A 14,987-nucleotide genomic window follows, 5' to 3' on the forward strand; every position below is an offset into this window, starting at 1 on the left:
GGATGATGGATGGATGATGAATGATGGATGGGTGATGGATGGATGATGGATGGATGATGAATGATGGATGGGTGATGGATGGATGATGAATTCTGGAATAATGCAATCATTTTCCCTTAAACTCCATTTTAACAGTTGTGTAGAAATGTTTCCTGGACTAATGTAACGTTTCAATAAACATTCAATGGAGTCTTCATCTTTGTTATTCAATGTTTTTCAAACTTTTGGATTGACTTAATTGTCTGCACTGGTAAAGTATAAAGAACTAAATAGAAGTTAAACTCAGATCATGGTAAATATTTTTTTAAAAGTGCGTATTTGTCTTTATGTTATTTTCTTATCAATTCATCAGTTATCTTGAGTTAGATTTATGAGTTTTCTTTTGTCTTCAGTAATTTTGATTTCTGGAAGTAACCAGTTGTGATCCAGGTTTCAAACCTTGAAGATGAACTCTACATCCTCAGTAATGAAACCTCAGAACTCTAATTCATTTTTAGTCTACAGTAAACCAAATTTCTCACTTTGTCTTTCCTAGTAATGATCATGTTAGACATAGTTTAGGTGTCCAGTGTGACCCATAGCTTACAGTATATCATATGCCATTCATAATCCATCCATAGATTTGTAGATTTCTGCATTTCCTATCAATAGAGATCAGTATTGAGAGATCTCTCACGTAGTCCTGAATTCTATTTCTGCTCATCCTTGATTCCTCTCTGATTTCCATCTTGTGGTTTCATCTTTTTACCTCTGCTCTGTCTAGTTGGGGTCGGTGGAAAGACATTTTAAATCACGGTCGCTTTAAGTGGCACCTGACTGAGAGAGACATGGAGATCATCTGCAGGTGAGCACAGAAACGGATCTTTAAAGACTCCTGTGCTGAACTTTCCACCCTACAAACATCTCTTTGATCTTCAGGGCTCTGCTGGTTTATTGTCTGAAACACTACAAAGGTGACGACAAGATCAAAAGCTTCATCTGGGACCTGATTGCTCCCAGCAAAGAGGGTCAGGACCAGGCGCTGCTCAATCACTCCGGTGGGTATAGAGTCTATCCTCTGAGCATCTGCAGCCTTCAGCATGTGGAATGTATGATTTACGTCCCGTTTGGACGCTCAGGTTTGTCCTCTCCAGTTCCTCGGGGCAGGAAGGGGAAGAAGCTGAAGAACCAGCTGACCGTTCCTGAGCAGAAGAACGCCGACTGGTTGGTTCACTGCAACCCGGAGATGGTTCTACAGGACGAGAGCTACAAGAAGCACCTGAAGCAACACTGCAACAAGTCAGTGATGCTCAGGCTCTGTAGATTCTGTTTGATTGAATTGATCATGGCAGATGATTTGTTAATTTTGGATTTACTAACCACATTCAGAAACTCAGAAGCATCAAGCTTTTCATCAAATAGCCATTTTGATCAAACATTTACACATTTTTGAAAAACACAAACCGAAAAACTAAAGACCGTTACACTAACTATTGTAGTAACAGTAACTATCACAGTAACTATGACAGTAACAGTAACTATCATAGTAACAGTAACTATGACAGTAACAGTAACTATCACAGTAACTATCATAGTAACAGTAACTATGACAGTAACAGTAACTATCGCAGTAACTATCATAGTAACAGTAACTATGACAGTAACTGTAACAGTAACTATGACAGTAACAGTAACTATGACAGTAACAGTAACTATCTCAGTAACTATCATAGTAACAGTAACTATGACAGTAACAGTAACTATCACAGTAACTATCACAGTAACTATCATAGTAACAGTAACTATGACAGTAACAGTAACTATGACAGTAACAGTAACTGTCATAGTAACAGTAACTATGACAGTAACAGTATCTATCGCAGTAACTATCATAGTAACAGTAACTATGACAGTAACAGTAACTATCACAGTAACTATCATAGTAACAGTAACTATGACAGTAACAGTAACTATCACAGTTACTATGACAGTAACAGTAACTATCACAGTAACAGTAACTATCACAGTTACTATGACAGTAACAGTAACTATCACGGTTACTATCATAGTAACAGTTACTATGACAGTAACAGTAACTATTGCAGTAACTATGACAGTAACAGTAACTATGACAGTAACAGTAACTATCACATTAACTATGACAGTAACAGTAACTATCACAGTAACGGTGACAGTAACAATAACTATCACAGTAACTATCACAGTAACAGTAACTATGACAGTAACAGTAACTATCACAGTAACTATTATAGTAATAGTAACTATGACAGTAACAGTAACTATCACAGTAACAGTAACTATCACAGTAATTGTGACAGTAACAGTAACTATCACAGTAACTATCATAGTAACAGTAACTATGACAGTAACAGTAACTATCACATTAACTATGACAGTATCAGTAACTATCACAGTAACTATCATAGTAACAGTAACTATGACAGTAACTATCACAGTAACAGTAACTGTGACAGTAACAGTAACTATCACAGTAATTGTGACAGTAACAGTAACTATCACAGTAACAGTAACTATCACAGTAATTGTGACAGTAACAGTAACTATCACTGTAATTGTGACAGTAACAGTAACTATCACAGTAATTGTGACATTAACAGTAACTATCACTGTAGTTGTGACAGTAACAGTAACTATCACAGTAACTATCATAGTAACAGTAACTATGACAGTAACAGTAACTATCACAGTAACTGACAGTAACAGTAACTATCACAGTAATTGTGACAGTAACAGTAACTATCAAAGTAACAATAACAGTGACAGTAACAGTAACTATCACAGTAATTGTGACAATAACAGTAACTATCACTGTAGTTGTGACAGTAACAGTAACTATCACAGTAACTGACAGTAACAGTAACTATCACAGTAATTGTGACAGTAACAGTAACTATCACTGTAATTGTGACAGTAACAGTAACTATCACAGTAACTATCATAGTGACTATAACAGTAACTATCACAGTAACTATCATAGTAACAGTAACTATGACAGTAACTATCATAGTAACAGTAACTATGACAGTAACTATCACAGTAACAGTAACTGTGACAGTAACAGTAACTATCACAGTAATTGTGACAGTAACAGTAACTATCAAAGTAACAATAACAGTGACAGTAACAGTAACTATCACAGTAATTGTGACATTAACAGTAACTATCACTGTAATTGTGACAGTAACAGTAACTATCACAGTAAATGTGACAGTAACAGTAACTATCACTGTAATTGTGACAGTAACAGTAACTATCACTGTAATTGTGACAGTAACAGTAACTATCACAGTAACTATCATAGTGACTATAACAGTAACTATCACAGTAACTATCGGTGTTTTTGTGCAGTTGCAGCCTCAAAAAGAAGCTGTCTTCGCTCTGTGCAGTGATCTTTGTCGATCTGAACTAAGTTTTCTTGCATTCCCAAAACTTCTTTCTTAAAAAAAGAGGAGGCAGAGTCAAACGTGAGCATCTCTAGCATCACGTCCACTCAGAGACTTTTATTGACGTTCTGTCAGTGACATCAGAAAAGAAAAAAAATCATCTCAGTTTCCTTGGATTTGTTTGAGATTTGACTTGTGATTTAGATTTTCTGTCTGCAGTCAAAGTGCCGACAAACCAGGTGTACAGGTGTAGAATGTCAGGAATAAACATGGTGAAGGTCTAGAAACGATGCAGACTGAATAAAGGTTTGAAAACCTTCAAGTGTTGGTGTTTCTCGTGTTTGTGGTGGCAGGGTGCTGCTGAGGGTCCGGATGCTGTACTACCTGAAGGTGGAGGTTTTGGGTGATGCTGCTGCTCAGGCTCTGGAAGGAACACCTGCCAGGTGAGCAGCCGACCACAGAACAACAGGAGCATTTGGTCTTCCCCCACGATCACTGTTGATGAACATCTGATGTTCTTCTATAACAGTCAAATGGATTTTTCGCTGCCAGACATCGACTACATGGAGATTCCAGCTGCATGGTGGGATGCCGAGGCTGACAAGTCTCTCCTCATCGGAGTCCATAAACACGGTGAGGGCGGAGCCTCTGAATCACTGTTTATTAATGACTAAAGACTTACAGCTGAAATGATGTTCGCTGAGGTCAAAGTTACAGATCATTTCAGTTGAAAACGCTTCCGTTCTTTGATTTTAGGATCTAAGAGGGAACAGACAGCTCTGAGGTTTTTCTGTGCTTCATTCAGTCCCTTTATCTTCATTAAGCAGCTTTCTGCTGAAACCTTCACACATTAGGATCCAAACTGTAACATAAAAGAGCTTTTCTGAACCTGAAGCATTTGCTCAAACTGTCAGTGTCTACAGAATCTAGTCCGAGTGTTTGTGACGTTTTAGAGTTGTTCTTCAGCGGGACGCTGGCTGTTTCTGTGCTTTCACGCCGCGCCTGTTCTCAGGATATGAGCGCTACCACGCCATGCGGGCGGATCCAGACCTGTGTTTCCTGGAGAGGGTTGGGATGCCGGATGTCACAGCGCTGTCTGCTGAGCAGGGAGGAGGGGAGGGCTCGTCTGAAGTGACTGACAGGTGTGTGACGCTCACCTGTTTTCTTCTCAGACAAACTGATTCATGGTTTCTAGCAGCTTTGCAGTGGAAATAAAGCAGATAAACCATATTCCAACCTGCACCTTCTTCACCTCACCTGGTGCTGCAACACTAAAACATACAATACACAGTTTATACAATTTGAACTGAAGGTAGAACATGGAACATGCTCCCCCAATAGAATAGAATAGAACTCTTTTATTGTCATTATACCTGGAACAATGACATTCAGGTTCAGTTTTGTCAATGTGAACAGTCAAACAAGATAAATAAAATAGAAAAGAAACATCTTCAGTTACTAGGAAATGTGAAAATCCAAGGATGTGTCACTGGTTGCTGCAGAGCAAACCTGAAGAAAAACTACAGAAACGTTTGACCTGTGGAACCACAGAGACGACTGCAACAAATATTCTCGTGGATGTTCTCAGGGGTTCAAATACTCATTTGCAGCAGCAGCTTCCAAAAACATTGTTGGTAAAAACAGGAAACTGCTGGTTCCACGCCCAGCTGTGGAGGGGAGGAGTCTGCTGGTCTCTGTATGGCTTCATGTGGTCAAGGAGGCGTGGCTTCTGCTCTAACTGGTTAAACAGTGTGAGTCCATCTCAAGGTTTCGTCCAATCAGTGATGTTAACCTGTCTCTCATCCTGTCACACTTCCGAGCGAGGGACTAACCTGTCCCTCAAAAGTCGTGACACGGCCGTCGTTTTCCTCAGTTTACTTCATCAGTGGAATCACCTAAAACGTGCGTGTTTAAACATAAACAATATGTATCATGATGAGAAATAGGGGTCCCCACACCTCACCACTGTACCGTCCAATCAGAGAGCAGCTGCTGATACCTTTGTCATGTATGAAATGTGCATGAACATTTTTGCTTTGCAGGTTCAGCCAGCGGTCTGCAGCCTTTAGTTTCGTGTCCACCTGACGGCCGTACGGCTCTGTCCACAGACCGCCTGTCTACTCCGATAGGCCGTTTAGACTTCAGCCTTTGTGCTCTAAAAAAATTTTTTTTGTAATGTAGCAGAAAGTCAAAAAGAACATTTTTTGATCCACAACAGAAACATTTAAGTTATTTTTTAATATGTCCTCCTAACATTTTCTTCTTCAGTTTGCTTTTGAGTCACAGTTTCAAAATACAGAAAGATCCAGTGATCCATGGAGAGTGTTTGTTTTTGTAAACAGGAGTATACGTCTTTAAAGTTTTATATTAAATGTAGCTAATTACCTGGATCTTAAAATTGGTCCTCTGTTGATTATTGAAAAACTTTTGGTCCCAGAAACTTTTTGTAATCTCTGAGCGATCTACCAGACTGAGCATGTGCGTGGATGTTTTGCCATTTTTGTCTCGCTTTGATGCACAAATGTATTATTCTGTAATATTTGATTTGTCAGTGGCTGCAAAGTTCAAGAGGTCAAGGACAACCCAGAAAGCAAAGCTGACGGAGGAGAAGAGCGGGAAGACGGCAGAAAGGTGACGAGAAACCTGGACGCTGTTCTGAGCAAAGCGTCAGACTTCTTCTGTCTGTTCCATTTAAATATATAGTATTATTACGTTTGAAATGTTTTTCTATGACCTTTGATCTGTGGAAACGTGACCTTTGCAGCTTTGGTAACAGATCACATGATCTTATTTGCTGCTCATGTATGATAAATAAACGATATAATTAAAAACAATGAAAACTGTTTTGAATTGTGGCTTGTTGTATGTAAACAGACCAGTGAGAGTGATTTTTGTGTTGTGCAGTCAGAGGAGACCTGCTCCAGCACCGATACCTCAGACAAACCAGACAGCACAGGTACAGGTGAGGCTGCCGCTCCAGACGATCTGATTGGTTAGCATGGAGTCTGAGATGCTGCTACATATGTGGAACACATGAAATCTGAAGGAAAGCTTCATGTCATGTTGACAAACATAGAGGTGGGGGGGGCATGTAATGCCTGCATGCTAACCACTACACCACCATGCCGCAGTTCCCTTATCAATAATGTTATTGTAAATTAGAATTACTTGATAGAATACAGCTTTTGATTGAAATTTTATGATGCTTTTTAGTTTTGTGTTAAGTTTCATTTTGATTGAATACTTTTTCAGCTAAAATAAAAACAAGACGGCGTGTATGAAGTTCTGGGGCGGTTTTTCCCCGTCTTGTTCCACCTGCATGTTTAAAGTTTCTTGGTTGAACACAGATTCTGGATCGTGTCCAGCATCCTCTCTCTGCTCAGATTCTCAGGTATCCGCTGACCTCTGCAACCAGGATGGTCCTCTGGTAACCACGACAGCAACAGGGACGGGGACGGGGGTGGCAGTGCTGCAGGTCATCCAGGCCCGGCCCGTGTGGCCCTCTGGTCCCGCCCTGACCGCTCGCCTTCGGCGCCTGATCACAGCCTACCAGCGATTCACTCTGCGCCGTGAGCCGCTTTTGAGGCACGACTTCCTGCTTCACGACGGCCTGGTGGGCATGCCAATGGGAGGAGGCGGAGCCAGCCATGGTCATCACTCTGGTGGGCCTCTGGCCTGGCAGCTGGGAGAGGAGCTAAGGAGATGCTCTGTGGCCTCCACAGATGCAGACCCTCTGTTCCTGGAGTGGCAGAGAAGGTGATCAGTTTTACTGCAGCTCGGGGGTGGAGGGTGGATCAGAGCAGATCCTGAGTATGGATCTGCACAGCATTAACCGTCTTCCTAAAAACATAGATGTTGCTACAGTAGAACTTTTGAAATGTCCCTTTCCTGTTTGGTGGTTATCACTAAACCGGGGATCTTCTTTTCTCCGAACATCAATTTTACAAGGATTCTCTCTTTTTTTAGTCTGTGATGACGTGTGTGCTAGTCTTTTAGCTGGTGTCGATGCAGACTCACGTTAGCATCGATTAGCTGCTTGTTGTCATGCAGCAGGTTGGTGTTCTAGTGTTCTGTGTTCCTGATGACATGCTGCTCTCTTGTTGATGCTCGGCTTGCTTACACTCCTCACATGGACTGACCTGCTATGTTTTTCTGAAGGTGGACGCGCCGTGAGCAGGCAGACTTTTACCGCACCGTGTCTTCATTCGGGGTGGTGTATGACCCTGAGAGGAAAGCGTTCGACTGGTCCCAGTTCAGAGCTCTGGCCCGACTGGAGAGGAAGACAGACGAGAGTTTGGAGCGATACTTCAACTCTTTTGTCAACATGTGCAGGACGGCCTGTAAGCTCCCACCCAGGAAGGAAGAAGGTAATATCAAACCCTCACTTTCATTTATAACCCCTGGAGAGGGGGACTCTAATGCAGCCATGAGGGGGTCCAAAATAGGTCAAATAGGGGCTGTTAGTAAAGATTGGTAGTAAAGAAAGAGAGACTGACCTGTACAGATTACCAAGAGAGAGAGACTGACATGCAGCAGGTTAGGGTGTTCAAGGAGAGGGATGGAAACGAGTTGACAGGTGTCAGTGGTGTAATGGAAAGATGGAATGGATGAAGAGTGGAAAGGCTCTTGGTCCTGATGATAGAGGCGTGGAAGTGTCTAGGAGAGATGGCAGTGGAGTTTCTGACCGGGTTGTTCAACAGGATCTTAGGTGGAGAGAAGATGCCTGAGGAATGGAGGAGAAGTGTGTTGGAGCTTTGAGTTTTGAGCATTACTGATGCAACATTTGCTTTGAGGATGTTGATAGAGAAGAACAGAGAAGGTCAGAGAGAGATCTGGAGAAAGCTGATGACAGGATGTCCACAGAGGAACTGCATGAGGAAGTAAATAATAATAATAATAATACATTTTATTTCAAAGCGCCTTTCTGGTCACTCAAGGACACTGTACATTACAAAGAGAAGGATAATAAAATCAGGACAAGTAAATATATCGTAAAAACAGAAACACGATAAAATCTTTAAAAAAAAAAAAAAATAAAATAAAATAAAATAAAATAAATAAATAAATAAAGTCTGGGGGTAGAGGATGCAAGAGACAGATGGAGGAAGCTAATTGGTTGTGGAGACCTCTGAAAGGAAAAAAAGAAGATGAAGATGAAGGTTGCAATGATTTCCTTCATTAAACTCTGGCTTGTTTTTGACAGGAATCTAAGATTTCTTTCTTGAACTATAATGTAATATTGCATAAATAATGCTATAAACCTTTGTCTCCTCTACTCATTTTCAGTGTTGTTTTGCAACCTTTTTTAAACTGTACACCGTGTCAATCTGCTTCCTGTCCACAGAATGTGTTCAGTAATCAGATCTTTGATTTCATTTTATAAAGCTGCACTTATTTGAACTTTGAGAGTTGAAAGAAGAGGATCGAAAATGTTCCTGTCTTAAAGGGAGTAGTGGTTTTACTGCGTTAAAGTCCAGCTTCATGTTTTTTATTGTAAAATCGTCCCAGTGGTCTTTTAACTATGAATATGCAGGTTTCAAAATAAAAAATCCTATGCTGTTTAAGAACCATTTTCTGCAGAGCAGCAGGAGCTCAGTAATACTTCTCTGGTTGTGAGCGGGGACGGTGGCAGCCATACACTGAGGTGGATTTATTGGTGCGATACCAGACGATTTAGACTTTCCCACCCATGGCAGCTGCTGCATCACAAACCTAAGCTCCTGATTTATCAATGAGTAAAAAATACTCAGAAACAGTCATGTCCTCCATCAGGAGAAAAATGCTACAAGAACATGTTAAAACACCAAAAATCATGATAAAACATCTATAATCCTTCAAGGATTTAATCTATTAGTTATGGGATCCTGGATAAAAACAGGAATCGGTGTATGGTGATGGACTGACTGATGACCTGATGACAGGTAAACATGTCATGACTCCTCCCTGCATGTCTGCTCAGGGCTGGGGGAGGCCGGCGTGTTTGTGGAGTCTCTGACGGAGGAGAGGGCTGCGCGGACTCTCTACCGCATCGAGCTGCTGCGCAAAGTCAGAGAGCAGGTTTGTCAACGTATCCTGCTTCATTATTTAGGTTAAACCTCATGGCTCCTTTAATGTGTATGCTCTTTATGCTTATTGGACAGTGGTAGCCGGGAGGCGGAGTCTGTCTAGTCCAGTGTTTTTGGACCAATGAGTGAACTCATTTAGATAAAGATTTTTATTGAAAACTATCACAACTTTTATTACAACTTCAACTTTTTCTGCCTCAATTATTACTAAAAATGCAGGAAAGATGGTGGAGGGGCTGAACATCAATACTAACGATTGAAGGAAAAAGTTCTAAAAATTCAACTGGATAAAGTTTCTGCTTTGAAGACGTTTCTCCTGAAACTCCGGAGGAGATTTATGTCTAGCTCAACACTGAAGAAACGTCTCCAAACGTGATTTGATCATCAGGTGGAAGACTAAGAATCTGCACTGACATCACAACATAGAGATTCTTCTTTTTTATATTTTTGGTTGCTAGTGGACCTTGTGATCTTTGTTAAGAAGAAAGTGTACTTTGGCTCTAAAAACGATGTTCCAGCCCATAAAACTCTTTGGTTGGAGCTCTTAATGTTGTAGATCAGGGGTCACCAACATGGCGCCTACGGGCGCCAAGTCGCCCTCAAGCACCACATAAGTCGCCCGCAGGTCTCTTCTAAAAATAGCACAACTCACTTGTGAGCTGCTCAAAAATTTAATTTTATTGCGATGCAATTTTTTGACTTTACAAAGAATTAAAAATTAAAACATCTTAAAATATATATATGTTCATTATTGCTGGAGCCAAAAACAGCCTATCCCGCTTTTTTTTCCTTTATAATCAAATCAATCAATCCATCAAATTTTATTTATAAAAAAGCGCTTCTCATACTCTGCGCAGCTCGAAGCGCTTTACATTAAAAACAAAAACATATACAAAAAGAAAACCTTCACCCCCCCCACCCCACCCCCACCCCCCAACACATACAACTCATGATCACACACACACACAATGAATATTTATAAAAATGACTTATAAATGAGAATTGTAAAATAAACTTAAGGCTTAAGGCTTGGCTCTGCTGTGAGGAAACAGTATTGAGGAGTCTATCATACCAGGGACCAGTCAAAGGAACATCGCCGGGGCGCCCACCCAGACCGGGACAGCTTATCTCATTATAACGAGATAATCAGTAAAGAATGAAGCTTCCCCCTTTCCCACATGGAGACACCAAGACTTTACCTGTTTTAAGATTCTTTATTTTGTGGTTAAAAACAAAAACAATAGAAGAAAACACTCCACAAAAGTTGTTTTTGGTCAATTCTTTTAGTTATTAGTGGAGCTGCGCTCCTCAAACGCCTGAGTGAACCAGCCCCCTCCCTTTATTTCCCCCAAACCCCAGCTGCTTTCACATTAACTCTGACATTCCGTGAATTGGATTTTTGATAATTTGTTATCTTTAATGGAAAAAAAAAAAAAACGAATTTTTTGAAGAAAGTTTTTGCGTTTAGATGAGCTGGTTTTGGGCCCATATTGAAATAGAGGGACATTCTTCTCAAAACTGTAATGGAAATTGACTTTTTCTAATTAAATGCGCTTCTGAAGTGTCTGTCCGAGTACAGCACAGCGGGCACCACCAGACGTCCCACAGCGTCACAACTGATCGAGCATCTCCTCTGTAAATTCAATGACCAAGATTTCCTTATCGCTTCATCTGCAGCCTGTATACGATGCAGAAGTCTCATTTGAGGTTCCTCTCGAGTGCAGTGACAAAGTTCAATGGATCTAGTCGTGTTCTTTCTTTTAAATACCACTGAACAGACTTCTCACTTGCATCTGATACTGTCAGTGGACTCGCTGTGCGGCACGCGCACACCACACTGCTGTGACGTCACCCAAATGCTCTCTTTTTAGTGGATCAAATAAAAAAACACACACACATCGCCGTGTTTTTAATAACTTATCGCGTGAGTTGGTTTGTGTTTTATCATATTATTATGAAACCGTGTCATTGCGACACTGTCTTTTTCGAAATTCCAAGAATTTGGTTAAAGTTTCATGTGTAATGGAAACAGAGCCCGCGGCTGCTGAGTGTTTCTGAATGGTGCGTTCACTGAGCCCCGGATATCTGCAGTAAAACGAAGCAGTTTATCAGAGAAAACATAGAACACCGTTACTGATCCGGATATAATCGATTGATTAAATAGTGTCGACGTTTTCTCTGAAAAACTGATTTGTTTTGCTGCAGATTGTATAAAAATGACAAAGTTTGTAGCGGACTGAGTTGGGCCGAGTGGCTGTTCGCTTATGTCCAGAACTCAGTAAACGCACCATGCGCAGATTCTTGTCTGCTGTGGGATCTGTCAATTAACCTGTTCGGAGGTTTAAGGAAAATAAAGTGATGGGTTCATGAGACTGAATTAAAGCGTTTGAGAAGCGTACATCCACTAATAACAGTTATAATTAATTAATAAGTTATAGTTTTGTTAAAAACATTTCATTTGGTCATTACCTCAAAATGTGACAAGATCTGTTGAGATTACCGGTAATAAAGTTCTGAATATTGATATCTGTTTCCTAGCTTGTTGTCATTATTGATAATTATGCCAAGAAATTAGTATCTTCACATAGAAAAGTATCATTATTCATTATTAATAATGTAGAACTAAAGGCAAACTAAGCAAATTTGTTATTTCAAACTGGTAGCCCTTCATATGACTCAGCACTATGAAGTAGCCCTCAGTTTCAAAAAGGTTGGTGACCCCTGTTGTAGATGTTCCTTCAATGTGGCTTACTGAACAGCGCCCCCATCTGTGTAATGGAAGTATCACAGTTTAGAGAGGATCTGCAGGAAAAAACATGAAAACTCTCTAAACTCCGCCCCTCTCTCAGGTGCTCCGTCACCCACTGCTGTCGGCCCGCCTGCAGCTGTGCCGCCCCTCCCTTTACCTCCCAGTGTGGTGGGAGCCGGGCAAACATGACCGCGACCTCCTGATGGGAGCTGCACGCCACGGCCTGAACCGCACCGACTTCTACATCCTGAACGACCCCCAGCTGAGTTTCCTAGAAGCTCATAGGAACTATGTCAGAGGACAACCCGCCCACCTGCACCCCCAGAGCCACCAGCACACTCCACCCCCGGGCCTCTCGCCCTCGTTATCACAGCTGCCTCACTGCTGTCTGTACGATTCTGGTCAACTTTCCCCTCAGCCCCCGGAGTATCCGCACTCTGCGCCCTCCTCTGCTGCACACCCTCACCCCCCCTCCCCTCCACTGGATGCTCAGGACTCACCTGCTCAGAGCCCCGGCGTGGTCCCGGAGCCGCGCGTGGACTTCCTGGACTGCACAGCGCTGGAGGAGCCTCTGGAGCTGGGCGCTCTGCAGCACGACTCGCTGCACGGAGGGAAAGCCTCCAAAGACGCTCTGAACGGGTTTCCTTTCAACTCTGCAGCAGCTGCTCAGAGCATGCTCAACTCCTACACCGTGGGGGGGGCAGACCTGGACTCCAAGCTAAGAAGTGACGTTCTGGTCGGAGAGCAGGGCTCGTCTGAGGAGACCGGGCTGATGGCTCCGTCCGTGGAGCTGAACCCGTTACAGGTAAACTCTGCAGAGTTTCCTCACCTTATCACACATCAGAGAGTCACTGGTTGTCTTCTGCAGGCGCCCTGGGAAGGAGCAGATCACAGCAGTCCTGCCGAGCACATGTTCCATGAGTCAGACTCCATCCTGGGACCTTCGACTCTGGAAACGGGCTTCCTAGAGGAGGAGGAGGACGATGAGGATCAGGGTAGAAACCCCGCTGCTGAAGAGGGGGGGTCACTAGAAGAGTGTTTGGGTCTTCCTCCTTCGTCTCCTCCATCCCATCCTTCAACCGGAGACTCAGTGGAGCCGCTGTCCTCCACTTACATTCTCTTCAAGGTCGGTTCTGATGTCTGTATTTGCTTTCTGGGTCGGTTTGAGGCTTCAGTTCAGTTGCGAACAGAAAACTGTAGTCATGTGACAGAGGGGTGGGGGCAGATTTACCTTTAGGGAATCATCTGGACCCCCAACACTCTGAGGAATACAAGCTGAACAATGAATGAAACAGATTTCACTGGCCTCTTGTGTCTGCTTTATTTATAAAAGTATTTTTAACAGTCTCTAAAATAAAGTTTACATCCATTATTTTCTGTCATAAAACCTCAAATCCCTGAAATATGAGACTTGTGACTTTGTCCTCCCCGTCCACACAGCTATGGAACATTCCAGTCTACAGAGACTCACAGTTAGTGAGCAGTTCCCTGCTGAATACTGAAGTTTTTATTCCGATTTTGTGGGTTCAAGTAATTTGGGCGAGTGGAGACATTATTTGAGGGGTTTGGGATCAGTTTGGGACCTTTTAGTTCCTTAAAGTCCACTCCAACAATATTTTTCCAGTTGTAAAATCGTTCCCAGAGATTTTTTAATGATGATTCTGAAATTTTTGCATAAAACTCAAATAGCTTTTGTGGTTTTTTACGTTTATTTCAACATGAAGGACATTTCGGTCACACACTGGCGGCGTCTGTGAACGCAGAGGAGGAAGTGAAGTGTTCCTTCATTCAGCTGAAGCCAGGAATAAAAAGGCGAAAAAATAAAAGGGTGAATTGCATTCTCTAGTACTGCAAGATATGAGATATAAGACAGATCTTTCCACTAACTTCCATCTAGTTTATCTCTCTGTGTGGGAATTTTCTAATAACTTCAGTGAGTTTTCATCATCGTCAGTGTTAAGACATTTTCAGGACAGTGTCCTCCATAATCGGGTTCTCTAATCGCTGAAATGACGTGAGTGACGTCACCAGCAGGAGTCATTCTGCTGTGATGGTTGTGCATCCACTGATTGTGAAGCTACACGTCGATGTCTTTTGTGTCTTCCATGTTTATAATGACATAAACAGTCACCAAAGAAGAAGAGGAGAGGAGGAAGGCAGGTTCGTAGGGAGAGAGAGAAGAGGAAAGTCACTAGTGTTGGACTGAGAGTTGGGACTTTGAATGTTGGAACTATGACAGGAAAGGGTAGAGAGTTAGTGGACATGATGCAGAGGAGAAAGGTAGACATACTGTGTGTCCAGGAGACCAGGTGGAAAGGTAGCAAGGCTAGAAGTTTAGGAGCAGGGTTCAAGTTGTTCTATCATGGTGGAGATGGGAAGAGAAATGGAGTAGGAGTTATCCTAAAGGAGGAGTTTGTTAGGAGTGTTGTGGAGGTAAAAAGAGTGTCAGATAGAGTGATGAGTCTGAAGATAGAAATGGAGGGTGTCATGTTCAATGTTGTTAGTGGGTATGCCCCACAGGTAGGATGTGAGCTGGAAGAGAAGGAGAAGTTCTGGTTGGATCTTGATGAAGTGATGATGAGCATCCCTGGAAATGAGAGAGTTGTCATTGGTGCAGATTTCAATGGTCATGTTGGTGCAGGAAACCGAGGTGATGAGGAGGTGATGGGCAGGTTTGGTATCCAGGAGAGGAATGTAGAAGGACAGATGGTGGTTGATTTTGCAAAAAAGATGGAAATGGCGATAGTGAATACATTCTTTGAGAAGAGA

The 14,987-nt window shown here is 42.1% G+C and overlaps 1 protein-coding gene across 8 annotated transcripts in view; it reads left to right on the forward strand.

The window, feature by feature from the left end:
* The window catches only part of chd6 (chromodomain helicase DNA binding protein 6), a 79,796-nt gene that overhangs the window by 42,460 nt on the left and 22,349 nt on the right, over positions 1-14,987 (forward strand). For 6 of the 8 annotated variants that reach the window (XM_024269165.2, XM_024269164.2, XM_024269166.2 and 3 more), the window contains exons 24-36: positions 764-844; positions 919-1,037; positions 1,119-1,278; positions 3,758-3,847; positions 3,934-4,037; positions 4,417-4,546; positions 5,957-6,035; positions 6,309-6,366; positions 6,788-7,160; positions 7,563-7,771; positions 9,364-9,461; positions 12,319-13,023; positions 13,087-13,344. In XM_024269165.2, coding sequence (XP_024124933.1) covers positions 764-844; positions 919-1,037; positions 1,119-1,278; positions 3,758-3,847; positions 3,934-4,037; positions 4,417-4,546; positions 5,957-6,035; positions 6,309-6,366; positions 6,788-7,160; positions 7,563-7,771; positions 9,364-9,461; positions 12,319-13,023; positions 13,087-13,344 — 2,464 coding nt within the window. The remainder of the gene's footprint in view (positions 1-763; positions 845-918; positions 1,038-1,118; positions 1,279-3,757; positions 3,848-3,933; positions 4,038-4,416; positions 4,547-5,956; positions 6,036-6,308; positions 6,367-6,787; positions 7,161-7,562; positions 7,772-9,363; positions 9,462-12,318; positions 13,024-13,086; positions 13,345-14,987) is intronic. The other 2 variants (XM_024269167.2, XM_024269168.2) reach the window with 2 other exon arrangements.

The sequence above is a fragment of the Oryzias melastigma genome, linkage group LG2 (assembly GCF_002922805.2).
Source record: "Oryzias melastigma strain HK-1 linkage group LG2, ASM292280v2, whole genome shotgun sequence".
Taxonomy (NCBI): Eukaryota; Metazoa; Chordata; class Actinopteri; order Beloniformes; family Adrianichthyidae; genus Oryzias; species Oryzias melastigma.